The sequence below is a fragment of the Amblyomma mixtum genome, chromosome 5, assembly GCF_055824585.1.
Source record: "Amblyomma mixtum isolate Tamu chromosome 5, ASM5582458v1, whole genome shotgun sequence".
Taxonomy (NCBI): Eukaryota; Metazoa; Arthropoda; class Arachnida; order Ixodida; family Ixodidae; genus Amblyomma; species Amblyomma mixtum.
Genome location: NC_143016.1, coordinates 174,496,617 through 174,514,712, shown reverse-complemented (window position 1 = coordinate 174,514,712; position 18,096 = coordinate 174,496,617). Strand labels below are relative to the sequence as shown.

The 18,096-nt window shown below is 47.2% G+C and overlaps 1 protein-coding gene across 1 annotated transcript in view; it reads right to left on the bottom strand.

The window, feature by feature from the left end:
• LOC149344757 (uncharacterized) overlaps positions 1-18,096 on the bottom strand; it is a 61,492-nt gene that overhangs the window by 17,118 nt on the left and 26,278 nt on the right. Inside the window, exons 4-5 of the mRNA XM_089542665.1 lie at positions 6,968-7,102; positions 4,404-4,513 (exon numbers count right to left, since the gene is read on the bottom strand). Coding sequence (XP_089398791.1) covers positions 4,404-4,513; positions 6,968-7,102 — 245 coding nt within the window. The remainder of the gene's footprint in view (positions 1-4,403; positions 4,514-6,967; positions 7,103-18,096) is intronic.

The window sequence follows — 18,096 nt, the reverse complement described above, 5'->3', positions numbered from 1 at the left end:
TAAGAAATTCAGCAATTGACTTTTGCCATGTTCCCGACTCAGATACGATAACCCTTAGGGGACAACCAGGCTTGTGGGTCTTAGCCGTAAACATAAATTTTAGACTATTGCATTCACTCTTGTCTATACTTGAAACGAGTCTAGTTAATTCCAGTTTTTCACATAGTTTCCTCCCCTTTGCTTTCAAGCTGCGTAAGGAATTACGGGGAAGTTTCTCAAAAACTGAATTCACAGCCTCCAAAGCTTTTTTACCAAACATCTCTTTCGTTAAAACAACGAAACCACCGTCCTTGTCCGCAGTAAGTAAACATAAAGAGTCATCCCGCAGCACTGAAATAACCCGCCCTATTGGAAGACTGGTTTTCGCAGGCTTACATCCTGAAAGAACGTCCACTCCCTCTGATATGCATCGTTCACTCTCGGACGTTGGAGCGAACCTTGCAACTTGGCGCACAAGGGACAGCAGCTCAGGCGCGGTCTTCCGTGGTTCCACGGCGAATTTGGGGCCAAGTGAGAGCACCCGCTGCACATCCTGAGGCAGGCGAACGTCGTCCAGGGTGTGAACTGCTTTCACTTCCGTCGCTGATTTTGCAGGAACGCAGGCACGAAGATGAGGCAAAATTTGTTGCCACAAAAATTCTGCCGTGCAGTCAGCGGTACGCTGATAGTCACGAAGAACTCTGAAGGCCCGAGGAGCACTTGTTGAGCCAAGTACCTGCACCCGCAGGAGATCCCTGAATGTACGGACTTGACACCTCCACTCCGAAAACCAGTCTTCCTTTGACACCTCCTTTGCGAAAACCAGTCTTCCAATAGGGCGGGTTATTTCAGTGCTGCGGGATGACTCTTTATGTTTACTTACTGCGGACAAGGACGGTGGTTTCGTTGTTTTAACGAAAGAGATGTTTGGTAAAAAAAGCTTTGGAGGCTGTGAATTCAGTTTTTGAGAAACTACCCCGTAATTCCTTACGCAGCTTGAAAGCAAAGGGGAGGAAACTATGTGAAAAACTGGAATTAACTAGACTCGTTTCAAGTATAGACAAGAGTGAATGCAATAGTCTAAAATTTATGTTTACGGCTAAGACCCACAAGCCTGGTTGTCCCCTAAGGGTTATCGTATCTGAGTCGGGAACATGGCAAAAGTCAATTGCTGAATTTCTTAAAGGCAAGCTCAACCTACTGAGCATCGATGATCCGTTTTTGGTAAAGGATTCCCAACAGATTATAATTTTTCTGGACAATCACAAAGACAGTCGGTACATGGCATGCTCGTTCGATATAAAGGATCTATATTATTCCTTGCCACATCAGGAGTTACTTCAATGCGTGGCTGATTGCATTGATCAGTTTGGAAGTGTAGCATTCCAAAATGAAACGGGAATGTGAGTGAGCAATTTTCTGGAAATGTTGTCCTTCTTTTTGGCTGCCACGTGCGTCACTTGGAACGATGTGGTTTATCGGCAGAAGAAGGGAGTTTGCATCGGGTCGTGTATCGCGCCAGTTCTAAGCAACATTTTCCTTGCCCAATGTGACAGAAAGTTGGCTATCCTGTTGCGAGATCAAAACAAAGTTGTTGGTGTTAAAGTGTTCCGGTTTGTGGATGACTTTTTAGTGGTCTTTAATCACCTTGACGGTATTTACGACTCTGCTGTGCAAGAGCTACTTGCTGTTTTTAGTAAAACCCTTAACCCACTAATAATCACATATGAAGAAATGAACGAAGGCACGATACGCTTCTTCGATATCAAACTGTCACTGGCGCCTGATGGGACATTTTGGATGTACCAGCCTAGAGGTAACAAAGGTTTGCTTCCGTTCAGCTCTGCACATTCAAAATTAGTGAAGAGGGCAATCGTGAGGTTATGTTTTCAAAATGCGTTGAAGAAATCTTGGCCGGAATTAGTCAAAGAAAGTTTTGAGCAGCAGGTGGTGAGGCTAAAGAAAGCAGGTTATCCGGATCAGGTTTTGGTGTCGGTGGCAAAAAGCATGCTCAAGAAATTTGGCAAAAAGGGTACGGTGCCTAGCAAGGAGGGAGCAAAACAAAAGGAGAAAATGGTGGTGATTCCGTACATTCATGGGGTGTCCCATAATCTTAAAAGAATTGCTTCGAAGGTAAAAACTAGGGTCGTTTTTTCAGCCCCGGACAAATTGGAAAACTTATGCAAAATAGTAACGTACCCAGAAAGAAAAGCTAAGGGGTGTAAAAAGAAACACCAAGTCCCCATGGTCGCATGCGCAGAAGGTGTGGTATACAGGTTGCCGCTTACATGTGGCAAAGCATATGTAGGCCAAACGGGGCGATGTTTGAACGAGCGGCTCCGTGAACATCGGAAGAACATGGAACGGAAGGGCGATGGGAATTTGGTTGTTCAGTGTCAAGAATGTAAATGTGTACCTTCCTATAACGAGACGCAGATAGTAAGCAGGAACCGTGACCAAACGGTGCGTGAAATAATTGAAGCCATGAGCATAGCGGACAGTGGGGTTGCATGCGTGAGTAGCACGTCCCTTTCACTACTATCAAAGGAAAGGGCATTTTTACAAAAGGGAAGGTAGGACTGGATATGTGACGAGACAGTTGTCGATTTTTTATCATCCGGGTGTTACCATCTTCCATTTTTATCAGCTGCTGGTGTGCATAAAGAGCAGTGTTTCCCGAATAAAAATTCAGTTGTAAGTCCAGCGCTTTGTGTGTGTGTCTCTTTCTTTCAGTCCGTGTCTTTTAAGCGCAGGTATATTTCAATATGGTAAACCAACTCGCCCAAGAAACCACTCTGTTAATTTCCTACTGTCTGACAGACCTACGTTTCCTTATGCCTCAGTGTACTTAATCTCCAGGAGAATGTCAGGGTGAAATTCACAAGCGCTCTGACACTCGCGCCAAGTTGTTTTTGTTACCTTGTTAGTTCGAAGTGCTCGATAATCTCCTCAGTGGTCGTAAGGGGCGCAGGTTTTGCTCCTGCGCGTCACTAAAGCGACACTTTGCCGGACGACAATACTTGAAGAAGTCTTTGTACCGGTCATCAGTGTTCAGAGCCAGCAGATGACCGCACGAAAACCTGGCCGCAATACTATCGTGTATCTTCCACGGTCATTCGGAAAGGGTAGCCTTCTTTGTGGGTTTCCTGAGCTCCAGTGCTTTTATTGCTGCCTCACGAGCGTGAACGAGCAATGAAAAGTTTAGCAAAACACTTAGTGGAATCGCCACCTCTAGCATACAACCTGAAATAAATGTATGCTCCATATATTCTGAAGGTGTGAATAGCATGGTTCACTTGGAAAGCTCAGAAAATGCGTCCTGAGTACGAAAAACAAAATTTTTCGCGGAAGTCCAGAACGGGTTTAACAGACACCGGTAACTAAGATTTCTAGATATGTTGATGAATATCTTGTTTTCTCGAGAAGAGCGACGCCTCAGAGAAGAGAAGTTGTGGAAATCGTGTTTCGCGTTTTTCAAGAATGGGCTAGGGGGTTTTGAATTGACTCGTGAGGTACTCCTTGAGGGTTGCTTGCAGTAGCTAGATGTCAGCACCAGCTTTAATGATCGTTCAGTCTGTTGGACGTACTTCCCTCGGTCTAAAAAGCCAATAGTAAGTTATAATTCGGCCCAATCGAGAACAGCGAAGAGAAGGATATTTCCGAACTGCCTAAGAGCCCCCTTCACAAATCATGTGAACACAAGATCAACTTGAGTGTTCAGCAACAGGTTCTGCGCCTGCTCTGCGTTGCCTTCCCAGACAGCACTGTAACGTTCGCTGCTGAGGGCCTTTTTATTGAGGCCACTAGCATGACCTCTTTCACAAGCTAAAAACTACACGATCTAAACGATACAGTTTAACCAATTAGAGCGCTACAGCTCTAGTTTTTTTTCGCAGTAAAAATCGAAAATCGATGCTGTGGCTCTCAATAACAACATCAACCAAGGCAAAAAAAAAATTGTTTCTGCTGGCCAGAAAAGAAGTTGGCATCCCAAGCTCTGTTTCGGATAGATTCTGTAGTGGTCAGCGATACTGTGTTGCTAATGTTCGCATGATTTGCCGATTGATATGTACAACGTTGATGCATTTGTTGATACGGCTTGGTTGTAGTACAAAAGGCAGGCTTGGTGCAACAAACCCCAGTTGCAAGTTGGTGTCAGTCCTGTCTTTTGTGTGCCTTCCGTGTCCTCATTTCTTGCGCCATTACCGGTTTTTTTCTTTCAAAATAAACCAACTCGCCCAAACTAGAGTTTTACTTAAACTTTGTTCACCACGCCGCAATGAGCTGCCGCTCAATCTTGCGTTGCACAGTACTAATCGTCTTTAGAGCTTGTTTTTGTTTTTATATAAGAGGGCCCACCCACAGATGAGTCTTTCTATCGATCGCTTTCTTTTCTGGTCATGCCAGCCGAGCTTTGCACGTACCCTCTGCAGCTGGGTCCGCAGGCGAGCCATGCAGTAGCAGATGGTGGTGAGCGAAGTGACGATGACGGTGATGCCGCTCACGATGAGGACCAGCGCCGTCATGGGCATTACTGTGGGGGAGGGGGGCAGAAGAAACAGGAGAGCTCGAGGCGCCGACTCGGGCCTGCTTGGGCTTCCAACGAGTGCTTGCGATTGGGCCACTCGGAACATGATCACTCAGACCCTTCAAATAATGCGCATTGAATTTCAGTTGACCGCGTATTCAGTCTCTATAGAATTTATAACATTTAAATAAAAAGATAACTATATTGAGCTCGTTCATTCACATGACATACAAGTCAACAGGAAGCAGGAAGCCAGTTGTGTGCAAGTCGAGGGAATGTCAGTTAATTTTGCTCTTTAATAATTTTCTTACAGTCGGATATTTTCATGAAGCGCTTAATGAAAAGCCGACCAGTAGTGTTAGAACTGGAAGTTTTAAGCAACATTCATGAAGCATTGGCTTGAAGCATTGCAAAATTGGTGCTAAGGGAAGGACAACCCTTTCAGACAAGCAAAAGTCCACATCAACTATATATTCTGTTGATCAAGAAGAGAATTGCAATTTTTGTTTGATTGCCTGTTCGTGCATAGGGATCTTACTTCAACTAACATAATTTAGCATTTAAACCTCTTGCTCTTTACCACCGAGAGATTCCGTCAATGGCGCTGTAATCGTCTTCGAAATCTGCGCTTATTAATGACTGACCACTAATAGATGGTGTACACACTTCCTAGCGAGTACATAAGCATGAGTACGAAGGTTTAGTGCAGGTGTTACCTGATGTTTCCAGAGCGCTGACAGGAAGGTATATGATGTCAAATTTGGCGGTTATGCTTATAAAATGTTATAAAACAGTTATAGAACGCTATTTCCAGTCGACAGCGGGTATCGGGGGAGCTAAATCGAAGTTAGGTTTCCACTCTCTATGGTGTTCCAGTTTGAACACGGTGGCCAATATGTAATGCAATTTGATTTAAAGAGAGTAAAGTATAATAATATAAAATGTAAAATATGCAGTGATAACTCCATGGAAAATATCGATACCGAGCCAGTTTATTACAGAAAAGTTCGATCGAGGAGATTCTATTAAACAATGTAAACTCGAAGTATTTTTGTAAGGGAAGCTGCGCAGCTTGGAATTGCAAGGAAGCGTACACAATTTACGGTGGCGGACGTAAACGTTTAAACACACTTTGGCAGCTGAGGGCTCGATCCAAGTGCAGCAGAGGAAGAAAACAAGGTTGTTGTACAAAGGTGGCACAAGACGGAGTGGTACACGAAGAAAACCCGGATGCGGAATGTGCCAAGCAGAAGCAAATCGACTAACAAATTATAAACAAAGAAATAAATTTCTTAGAAAGTACAATCCAACAAGCCCTTACATATAAGGTTTCAATTCACTAAAGGGCGCAGGAACGAACACGGACGAAGAAAACGAACTAGCGCAGAAAATCGTTTGTTCTGACCCTGTTCGTTTTTATTGTAAGTTTTTTCTGCCCCGCACATTAAACATTCGGCTTCTCTCCGTGTATCACCCTCTCGTCTGGCACTTATGTCTTCTCCCGAATGGCGCTCAAAGGGGCAGCTCTGTTGGAAAAAACCGCACGCTTTGTCCTTCACCGATGCGCTCTACGGAGCTTTTTCCGTGATTTTGGGGGAAAATTCAGCCTGCTAACGGTTTCCTGGAGAGAGGACGGGAAGAACACAGATTGAACGCTAGAGGGTTAAGCCATGTGGGCTGCTTTGGAAGCGTCATCCGCACATTTCTTTCGGGACGCCCCAACCACGAAGCGACGCAGTAAACGCCCGTAAGCGTGGTCTGACAGATTCTTCATTAGCATTAAAGGGCAACTGCATAGGTTTTAGACATCAATGAGCCTAAAATGGTCGAATGTGTGAAACTTGTAGGTAAAGCATGCGAAGTCCTTTTGGGCTAGCTTTTGAAATGCTGACGTATTCGCCGATCAAAATCGCGACTGCCTTCAAGCTTCTACGCAGTGCACAACACCAAGTGGTGGGCGCCTGATGACGTCATCGAAGGTATCGGTACATTTCCAACGCATAAAGACCTGCTTTGATAGAAAAAAAAAAACCAACGCTACAGACGGCAAAGACCGCCGAGCGTCGTTGGGCAGCATCCAACGGTGCACGGCAGGGTGTGGTTGACGGCAGCTGTAATTTAAAATCATACCTTCCGTGACGTCCCACTGAACTTCCCCGCCCTCCTGCGGTGCTTTGAGGAGAAGCGCAAAATTCAATCGCTTATTATGTCACCATTTTAAATGCTAATGCAATAACACTGGCCATGCTTCACCTACAGCCTATATAGATTTGAGTCCTTGAATATTGCAAAATTCTCAAAAAAGTGATGCAGTTGCCCTTTCAGCCATGAGCACCGGCGACGATGACGCTTGTGCCGAATGGCGGAGCTATCTTCCTACACCCTCCCTCTGATTACCGTCGCCGCATATCTGGTGTCCACTCTCTGTGGCTGGCATTATAACAGAGCAGGCCACTCAACTGCACATTGAGCTGACGAAGAACTGCTCGTCGCTGTTGTCGCCGCAGTTGTCCGTCTGGTCGCACGAGAATCCCTCCCAGATGCAGCGTGAGTTGGCGCACGTGAACGAGCCGCCCTTGCAGTCGTCCTGCGTCGCTGCAAGACGCCCAGCCCGATCAGCATTGCGCATGCCCAGCGAGGGAGCTTATGTACATTCCCAGGTGCCGCCGAACAAAGGGCTCTGGGTCAGCAACGCACGGCTAAAAGCGGCACAGCATCGACCAACACTTGTTTGAGTCGTCGGTTAACACTCACTCTGGCTCTTAGACAGCACCAGCCCACGGACAAACTAAGAACGGAGACGCACACAGCGGTCAAGTACAGCTGAACTGCATTCAGAAAGCGATGACAGGCGCCAGGTGTGACAGCTAGAAGTAACCAAGATTTTATAATAGGCGGAATGTTCGGTCCGATTGAAACATAAGAGAACTTCTTGCTGGGCTAGTTGGTAATTCATTGTAAAGTAAAGGCGCCAAAAACCACACGCACACACAAGACAAGAGAACGGGAAAGAGCGCCACTCACAACTAGTTTATATTGCAGAACCCAGATACATATATACACAAGGCCATCGCCTGCGCAAGGAAGAAAATCACGCATCAATGTGATAACGAATGCTCAAAAAACTTTTTCTCCGCCTGATAGAGAGATACAGAAGTTTCGCTAACACACGCACTGCCTTTTTTAGTGATATAAAACGCTTCAATCAGTTCTTTAGCTTTGATATTGCTGTGGTCAGGGTGGAACCAGCGGAACACAGACGCAGGACAAGAGAAAAGGAGGAACGCACACCACACCGCTGGACTTGCAACTGATTTATTGCCAAGAAAACCGCCACATTTAAAAGTTTCCCTGCGCAAGCGCACACTCTGGACGATGGGATCGACTGCATTAAGATAAGAGAAAGTTTTATTCTTTATCCGTGATAAAAACCGAGGGATCGCTGACACACATCTCCTTGTTTTTCTTGATTAAAAACGCTTCAAGAATCTCACGCTCGCGTCTTGTTCTCCCCCGACCGATAATGCTCGTGCGGTGAAGCAAAGGAGAACATCCTTTGCATACCCTAACATGCAAGGCTAAATTGCTTCCAGTGCCTGAACTGAACGTTGTTCGGTGCTGCCTCAGACGTTCATTGATGCACCCTCCGGTTTCCCCATATGTAGGTTTTCCCACAGGACAATGGGATGCAGTACACCACCCCCACTTCACACGAAGTGAACCTCGTCAGGTGCTTGGTTTTACAGGTCCCCTTTTTCTGCGGACCACCAGAAATATGGGCGCACAAACCAGACAGTTCCCGGGGAGCAAAAAAAACCATAGTGACATCGAATTTTCGTGCCACTTTTTTCTGACCATGCGATGTCTTGTGGCAGTGAGGAAGCACTTCAATCTTCTTCCTGTTCTCTTGCGATGGACTTGCAGACTTTGCCGACAGTTTCTTTATCTTATTCCCCAGTGATTCACCCACCGCAAGCAAAACCGACGGGGGAAACGCAGAATCCGATAACCGCGCAACCTGCTCGGCCAGACTTTGCTGCATTACATGTGGGCAACTTTTCTTGAGAGCATTCGAAAAACACAAATTTGCGATGCTGCGTTTCACCAGCTTTGAAAGCGCCGATTCATATGGCAAAAGCGACTTTTTAGTCCTGGGAACATATTTTCAACTCACGTGCCCGTCGGGTAAAAAAGTCAATTCTAAATAAAGGAACCTAATGGTCTTGTCAGAAGGAATCTCTTTGGTAAAACCCAAGTTTTTAGAGCATGCGCTAAAAAAATTTAAAAGCTGGTCTGCCACAAGAGTGAGCTGGTCAGTTTCATTTAATTTTAAAATGACTAGAAAATCGTCCACATACCTGAAAACCCTAACAACACGTGTGTCTTGAATGGAATCCTGTAGAATCGAGTCAATTTTCGCTAAAAAAATGTCACAGAGAACTGGCGCTACGCACGAGCCAATGCAGGTACCTCGGTTTTGCACCACGTAGTACTTGCTGTCATATTGAACAATTGTCGAATTTAAATAAAACTTCAACAGCTCAAGGAAAGATTCCAGAGAGATGCCACACTTGTTCTGGAAGGAAATTATACCGGTTCTTTCAATTAATTCGCGTACAGCACAAAAGAGTTCATCATGCGGAACAGAGTAAAACAAGTCCACAATGTCCAAAGAGAAGGCTGCATTCGCATCGGGAAAACCGGAACAGAGACACTCCACCAGGCTCATTGAGCTCTTCACCCTAAAGGGATCCGTCGGCACCAGACCATCGAAGGAAACCTTCAGGTAGTTGGAGACCACTTTTTGCCAAGTGCCTTCTTCTGTAACGACGGCCCTAAACGGATAACCAGGCTTATGAGTCTTAGCGGTGAAGAACACCCGCAGGACGTCTTGATCACTTTTCCGAACTTCTTCTTCCAGGCGACGCAAATTCAGCCGATTTAATAGCCCCAATGCCAGAGCCTTAGCCTTTCGTGGTTTTAAGTCTGAATTCCTGAAGTTCTTCTCGATAGCCTCGGTGGCTTTTGTCTTAAAAAGTGAAGAAGGCAAAACCACGAACCCACCTTCCTTATCTGCTTGCAGAAGGCTGAGGCCCTCCTGCTGGAAACGGTTGACCAAGGGGCAAAGATCCTTGCTTCTTTTATGTCGGCTAGGCCAAGTCCGTACAAGACAACCGACTCCCTTAATCAGGAAAAACAAGGAGATGTGTGTCAGCGATCCCTCGGTTTTTATCACGGATAAAGAATATAACTTTCTTTTATCTTAATGCAGTCGATCCCGTCGTCCAGAGTGTGCGCTTGCGCAGGGAAACATTTAAATGTGGTGGTTTTCTTGGAAATAAATCAGTTGCAAGTCCAGCGGTGTGGTGTGCGTTCCTCCTTTTTTTCCTGTCCTGCGTCTGTGTTCCGCTGGTTCCACCCTGACAACATTATGAACCAACTAGCCCAGCAATTTACGCTCCTGGGCTGCCTCTGGCAGGGATCCGCACGGATGAAAAGCATGGTTCACAAGAGCGTGAATGGCAGGATCTTGTGAGCTCTTCTGAGCCAGGGTTTTCATCCGTGCGGATCCCTGCCAGAAGCAGCAATATCAAAGCTAAAGAACTGATTGAAGCGTTTTATATCAGTAAAAAAGGCAGTGCTTGTGTTAGCGAAACTTCTGTATCTCTCGATAAGGCGGAGAAAAAGTTTTTTGAGCATTCGTTATCACATTGATGCGCGATTTTGTTCCTTGCGCAGGCGATGGCCTTGTGTATATATGTATCTGTGGTGTGAAAAATAAACTAGTTGTGAGTGGCGCTCTGTCCCGTTCTCTTGTCTTGTGTGTGTGTGTGTGGTTTTTGGAGCCTTTACTTTACAACCGATGAAACAGTTCTATCGGGAGCCTGCAGTACGTTTTATGGTGCCTATAGTTGATTAGGTGCATTTTTGGATATTATGTTTAGAAATTGCCTTGAAGATAGCTGACTGAAATGATTGTACTGAGGTCCGTTTACGCAGCTTTATTTACCGGCCCTAAAGGAAAGCCCGCGAAACACAAAAAGCTGCGGCCAAGTGACGTACGCTGGCTCATGTCTCCCGCCGGGTGCACGATGACTCAGTGCGCGCACCCTCTGCCACGCAGTGCGTTCGCAAACCCCTTCGGGGACAACGCTCCTGGGAAGGGCGGACCTTGTTCTTGGGACACTCGAGTAGCAGTCATCGGCCAGTGGTAGCTTTTACGGGCTATTTTTTTACGACCAGCTGCGTAAATGGCACTTCTGTGCAAACATATCAGCCGGCTGTAACTACCGCACTAACACTTCAATTGGGACGGTGAACTGGGCAGTTTTGAAATGCAGCGTGAGAAACACGGACTAAGAGAGCGGAGGAGAAACACGGCGTTCTCCTGTGACTGATAATTGATTAAGCGGCGCTCGCACATTCATAATCTCGAGATAAGCACATGCGGAAAGGGGAGTGTAAACCAAAAAAACCACGTACCGATGTTGGCCGATAATGCCAAATCAAAAAGGCAGAATATTCTAGCATTCCTCAATTCGCAAGCAATTTATTCCAGGCAATAAGATTTGAACGTTAGCTAATTATTCTTTAAAGCACGCTTTCAGAACAAAACATGCGACTATCCACAGCACCCAGTGGGTTTCGCTCGCCTTGGAGACCCGGTTACTTTCTCGGTTACTTTAGCTGGGAGACCCTGCATAAGCAGAAGAAAGAAGACGCAATCCAAGCGAATGCCAGTAGTCAGAAGACACGTGCAAGAGAACCGAAGCAAAAGTAACACAATTTGTTAGTTATTTCACACTCTCGGTTCGTTTTCATTTTCAGCTGCTTAGTTTAGTTTCGCACTGTGCAGCTAGCGCTATATAAAACGTAGGGATAAACAGCTAACTGAAAAGTTATTGTCCTTTTGTTGGCGCCCTTGATGGCTGACTTCAGTTTGGATCACATGTGCTTTCTTCTGCTTATGCTGGGCGGCAAAACTTTAAGCTTTGAAAATTTCTTAAACTTAGGCGTTCAAAGGAACGTGGAATTAACCTCTGAGCATAAGTTTTATGGCCTGGGGGATACAAATTGAGATGATAATTGTCACCGTTAGACGCCTAATTAATCGAACTGTTTTCATTAATTTTTTAGCCACTGCGGCTAACGTGAACGCTTATAATAAAAATACAGAGGCGATTGTATTTCTAAATTACTCTGTTTGGTAGAATTCTTCTAGAGCACCATGGTGGGCGGCTGACACCATGGTCTAAGATCACACATTTGTATGGCTTTCACCCTGCTTTGAAATCATCGCCCTCTGAAAAGAAGACGGACCGATGTTCCCTCTCAGGTTTTCAAAAAAATGAAGACTTTCCCAAAATACTAAATCTTTTATAGCAAACAGACAGAAAAGCCAGCCAGACAAATATCGCCATTCCTTGTGTCAAACGTTCTCACAGATTCCTTAGGCCCTCCGCACGAAGTAACAAAATTGGCTAGTCGTGACCTCCGGCTCGAACTGATCGAAATAGCCCAAATATCAAAGCTTGCGAACATTGAAACCTTTGGTGATATTCCTGTCTCCGTCACACCACACAGATCACTGAACCCAGTAGGCGGTGTCGTTTCATACAATGACTTCCTACAACCTAACAGAGCAAGAGACGCTTGAAGGTCTGTCTCCCCAGAATGGGACTAGTGTACACAGAATTACAACCCACAAAGAGAACAAAGAAATCCTTACTGCGCACCTGGTTCTGACCTTTGCTTCCTGCACCCTGCCCCAGTCATTCGAGGTAGGGTGCGCAAAAATCTCCGCACAATGATATATTCCTAACCCTAGAAGCTGGTTCAAATGTGAGAGGTTTTGTCACGACTCCGAAAGGTGCCGAGGCCGTGATACCTGTGTTTAATGTGGCTCAAATGACCACCAACCTAACGAATGCGATGCGACACTATGCTGCGCTGACTGCGAAGATTATTTGGGGTCATGTCCTGCTTGGAAAAAAAAAAGGATTACAAGAAAACAGCATTTAAAGAGGCAAGAAAGAGTTACGCAATGACACAGGGCACATTTTCTTTCTCACCCCACACAAACTTTGCCGATGTGGTGCGTGGGCTCGGCGTACCACACTGTTCTCCGGCACCTGACTAGCTCACATACAGTGAGGCTGAGACAGGGTCATCCGTGCCTCTGGCAGACGCAGCGAAAGATGCTACGCCATCCCCGAAGAAGGGCTTGCCGGCAAGTCGGCAGCCTGCAAGGCTTCCTCCATTTGGGAGAAGCCAGCAACCCCTAGGCCTAAGTGTTCTCCGCGGAACTCCACTGCCTCCACTGGGGCGATGGACACAAGTTAGAGCTCCCCAGGTAGCACCGAACATTAGAATAGTGTTATAAAAATGTTATGTAAGTTGGAGTAATGTTACATATTGCATAGTAACTTTACATTAACATTAAAAATTAAAATATAACGTAATAAGTTACATAGGAAACGTTACTTTGACATTCTAAACAAACGTTGTTTTAATGTAATCTTCTAAATTTTATTATAATGTTAGAGTCGCAACTAGAAAAAAACATTGCAAATATATTTCGAGCACGGATTTCCAGACATTTTCTCACTGTTCTTAGAGTAAAGATATTTTTCAACTTAACAGTACCTTGTAACCACATCTTTAGATAGTACTCGCCATAGATTACATGAAGAGCCCCATTATTTTGTCACAAAACTTTAGTTATTACCCATTCCCCACTGTCACTCATGGGACATCCCGCAGTAACGAGTATATAAGCTCGGCGGCATGATATCCGTTTGGAGGGGAGTGAATACGAGTTGCTGTGCTGTAGTGTGTCGCTCTTGTTGTTGGTTCTTGCAAAGTGTAGTAAGTTGTGTGCCGTCACACTGGCAGGCCTGCATGCTTGTGCGTGGCTGCTTCACCATTTTCGAGAATGTTGCATTTATGTTGTTTACATGTTTCATGAATGTTTGGGGAAGGTTATTCGAACGTTTATATGTAACATTACAAAAAATCTCTGCCTCTCCCGTAAACGAGAGTAGAGTAAGCATGAAATGTTTACGGGCCTAATGTCATCTCGGTGGACACCCGAACCGCACCGTACAGGAAGGGAGGAACGCCACCACCCGTTCAGCGCGATGCCTTGCCATTTGAACGCAAGGTTTTTTGAGGAAAGGAAATGGCGCAGTAATTCTCTGCCATCTCGGTGGACACCCGAACCGCACCGTAAAGGAAGGGAGGAACGCCACCATCCGTTCGGCGCGATGCCTTGCCCTTTGAACGCAGCGCTTCTCCCCCGGATCACGTATGACAACGAAGTGTAACGTGGCATTTATGTGCTTTTTGCACCCTTATTAGAAATCGGAAATTATAATTCCGTGCATTATCAAACCCACAGCTCCACTGATATCTTGATAAACATTGAGAAGGCACTGGCAGCAGTTATTTTTTGTCTCGTTTGGAGACCAACCGGTGCTTGCATGCCGGTCGCGTAGGAGGGCTTAGAGAGTCTCGTTAAATCTCGTTAAGTCTCGTACGGTGCCCGGATGTTCTCGTTTCAGAGCCCGGATGACTGGAATTCAGTGCCCGGATGAGTGGATTTCAGTGCCCGGATGAGTGGATTTCAGTGCCCGGATGACGGGAATTCAGTGCCCGGATGACGGGAATTCAGTGCCCGGATGAGTGGATTTCAGTGCCCGGATGATGGCTCTAGGTCTCGGCGTGACGTCACCACACTGCCGACAACGGGGGCTAAAAGCATTTCATGCTTAAAACATTAGAAAAAAAGGACATTAAGGACATTGAAATAACATTAGAGCGTAACAAAAATGTAACATTATCGCAATGTTTCGGTGCTACCTGGGTCGCCAATGCCGGAATGGCGGCGGAGCTCTCTTGATCCAAACCCCCCCCTTAATATTAGGCCCTCAACAAGCAGGTATCTAAGGTTCTGAATGCTTCCCCCTCTCCCCTTCCCCCCCCCCCGCCCCCCAGAAAAAAGGTCATGGAGTTCTTTATCCACTGAAACAACTATAGCGATGTATTATATCTCTTAAATTCTCAGTCTCCTGGGAAGTGATCACTACGAAATACTGATCACAAACCATGGGGAGCGATCACTACACCATACTGATCACACTTTTCTGTCATGCATCGCGCAAAATCACACCAGCCTTCACACATCAAATGGGATAACCTCCGCATCATGCGCAAGGACCTCCCCAACACGCCCATTCAAGACATCGATGTATGGGTGGAGGCCCTTCTCACTGATGTCGCCGCACATACACAATGCATTGACACACCTCCGCACATACACGAAATAGATAGTCTACTGGCTCACCCTTGGGAGGCACACAGCAGTCTACAAACCCGGTGGAAGCGCCAGAAGCACAACCGCAAATTGCGGAAGTGCCTCGCAGCAATTCAAGTCCAGCTTAACTCTCACGCCGACACTCTTAACCGCGACAAATGGGGCGAAATCTGCAACAGGATGTCCGCTAACCTTGGCAGCAAACAACCTTGGCAGCTTCTGCGCCACCTCATCGACCCCACTCAATCCGATTAGCCACGCATCAACACATCACCCGACTCATTCACAACACACCACTCACACCCACAGACCTGATCGATCACTTGAAAACTACACACACTGCACCGGGCACTAACACCCCCCTCCGAACATATGCAGGTACACATAACCCAGATCTCGATGCAGACATCACAAAACAGGAGGTCCGCTCCGCCATACAATCATTGCGTACCTCCGCGGCAGCAGGGGCCGACAAAATCACTAACAGAATTATACACAACATAGACGACGTGTTCGCCACTCAGATCAGAGATTATTTAAATTAATACTGGCAGACAGGCACCCTCCCCCAAGCATGGCGACACGGGAAGATCATTTTTATCCCCAAACTGAATAAACCTGTTTCAATTGGAAATCTCAGACCCATCTCCCTCACCTCTTGTCTAGGCAAACTTTTGGGACATGTAGCACTCAGCCTACTTACAAGTCAAATGGCCGAGCGCAACCTGTACTCATACAGCATGGTCGGTTTTCGTCCCCACTCATCCGCACAGGACAGCATGCTGCAACTAACGCACGACGTCCTCGACCCCACTATATCCCAGCCCACACTAAAGCCATACTCGCCTTAGACCTCTCGAAGACTTTTGACAAGGTCCACCACACGGCCACACTAACCGCACTTTCCCCATTAAACACTGGACATAAAATGTATTCTTACATCCGCGCCTTCCTCCAACCGCGCCGCGGATCCCAGGTTCACTTAGGTCCTCAATCCTCCACCTCCTACATGTTTCGAGGGGCGGGCGCCCCACAGGGCTGGGTTCTATCACCATTCCTATTCAACGCCGCCCTCATTCCCCTAGCTTCTTCTCTCAACCACATACCGCACCTCCCACACACTCTATATGCCGACGGCATCGCCCTGTGGACTACGACGGGAAACAATGGGCACATAGAAGACAGTCTACAAAAGGCAGCCACAAAAACAACAGTACGCTCGCACTATAGGCCTCACTTGCTCTGCAGCCAAATCCGAAATCCTAATCGTACGCCCTAAACCACGCACCATTCCTACAACACCCATCAACATAACACTGGACGGACAACCCATACCGGAGGTAAGCACCATACGGATACTTGGGCTCGACCTGTAAAATAAAGGACTCATCACTTTCACTATCAAAAAATTTAAGAACACAACCGCACTGGCACGCCTTATCCGGCGCGTCTCCACCAAGCACTTGAGAGAACAAGATATATGGCGCGTCACCACGCCTTCTTACTAAGCCGTTTTCTATATAGCATCCCCTATCTCAAACTAGATAGCAGGGAAGAAGACACGTTAAAAGCCCTCGTTAGGAAAGCGTACAATATCGCTCTCCATCTCCCCCTCACACACAAGCGTCAAAACTCCTACAACTATACTACACAACGCCACACATGAGCTCGTTGAAGCCCACAGACAAGCTCAATACGTACGGCTCACTAAAATCTTTACAGGGAGGCATTTACTGGATAGACTACATTATCGAATCCCCGCAAACCATTCCCAGCTTCTCCCCCTCCCTTCGCACATACACTGCAAAATCTTAATTAAACCACTCGCACGCAGCACACACCCCGCATACCATGCCGCACGCAGAGCGGCGCGTGCACGCGCCCTCCAAAAATACTACGGGTCCGAACATGACGCCGTATGAGTGAGCGCGGCTTGCGCGGTGGCGGTTGGGCACCACACGGGCTGCCCACTCATCTCTGCCCCCTCTCACCCACCTCCACTCCAGAATCAGCAGAGGAGGCTGCAATAGCCGCCTTCAGTGCCCACACTGAAGCCCGGGATATTCTCTGTGACTCAAAAAACGCATTACTAAATTTTGCTAGAGGCAGAATCTACGAGACCGCCTACTCCGTCGTATAGTCCCTTCCTGCCACACTACCCCGCCAGGTGGTGCCTGCACACTCGGGAAACCCTGGTAACGAGGCCGCCAATGTCCACGTCCGAGGACTATTAAACCGGGCGGCGGCGGACTCCAGCCTGGACGACTCGAGAGAGCATGCATACCTTCATCGATCTGCCGTAGGCCTCTCGGGCCGAAAGTCAGCTCTACCCCCTCATCCATCCCTTACCAACCACCCCCACATCCTGTGGCGCCGCCTGCAGGCGCGAACACTCCCCACCGTTTACCTAATATCCCACATCCACCCGGGTGCTTTTACCCCATCCTGTTCCTTGTGCTCTCACCCCACCGCTACCCTAACACACATCCTCATGGAGTGTCCGGCTGATCCTCCCCCGCCGGACTCGGAGGCCTCACTGCGCGCGATGCACCCGCACCGGCAGAAGACCGCCACTACGCGGGCCACGGATGTGCACTTGAGTGGTATCTCCTGTAACTGTCGCGTGGGCGTTCCCGTGCTGTCGTGCCGGGAGGCCGTGAGAAAGAGAGAGAGAGAGCCAGGCGACCACTCCGCTCCAGGACCAAACACAAAATGATGTATTCCAAACCGCCTAGCTGTGTCTCAGCTCAGACGGCGCCACTATTAAGTTCATAGATGGCGACCCCAACATCTCCCCCCTTCAGTCACAAGTTCAAGCGGTCCGGTGGTACTACACGGCGGCAGCTACGGGTAAAGACAACACCATCACCAGGACGTGAAGGTCCCGCTGTAACAGGCGGCGGATCAGGTGCTGCTGCCTCTTGAGTTAGGGGGTGAGGCTGGAGAAGTGCTGGATCTGCTGCCCTCAGCACAAAGGGAACAAGGTGTCGACGATTCCGCTGCAGAATCGTTCCTCGCTCCGTTTCGACGACGAAGGACCTTGGACGCTGTGCCTTGCTCAAAACTGTAGCACGCACCTGGCCAGGTCGAACCCAGGCCTGCTCACCAGACTGAAGTGATGGAAGATCCCTGACGCGATGATGTCGGTTGAAGTCCTTTTTTTTTCAAATTAAATCAAGTTTATTTCGTATTTACAGTACATGGTTATGGGCTATATACATCAGGAGGCCCAAAAGTCCTTTTCTTGTAAGAATCATCTCTGAGGGCTACCTCC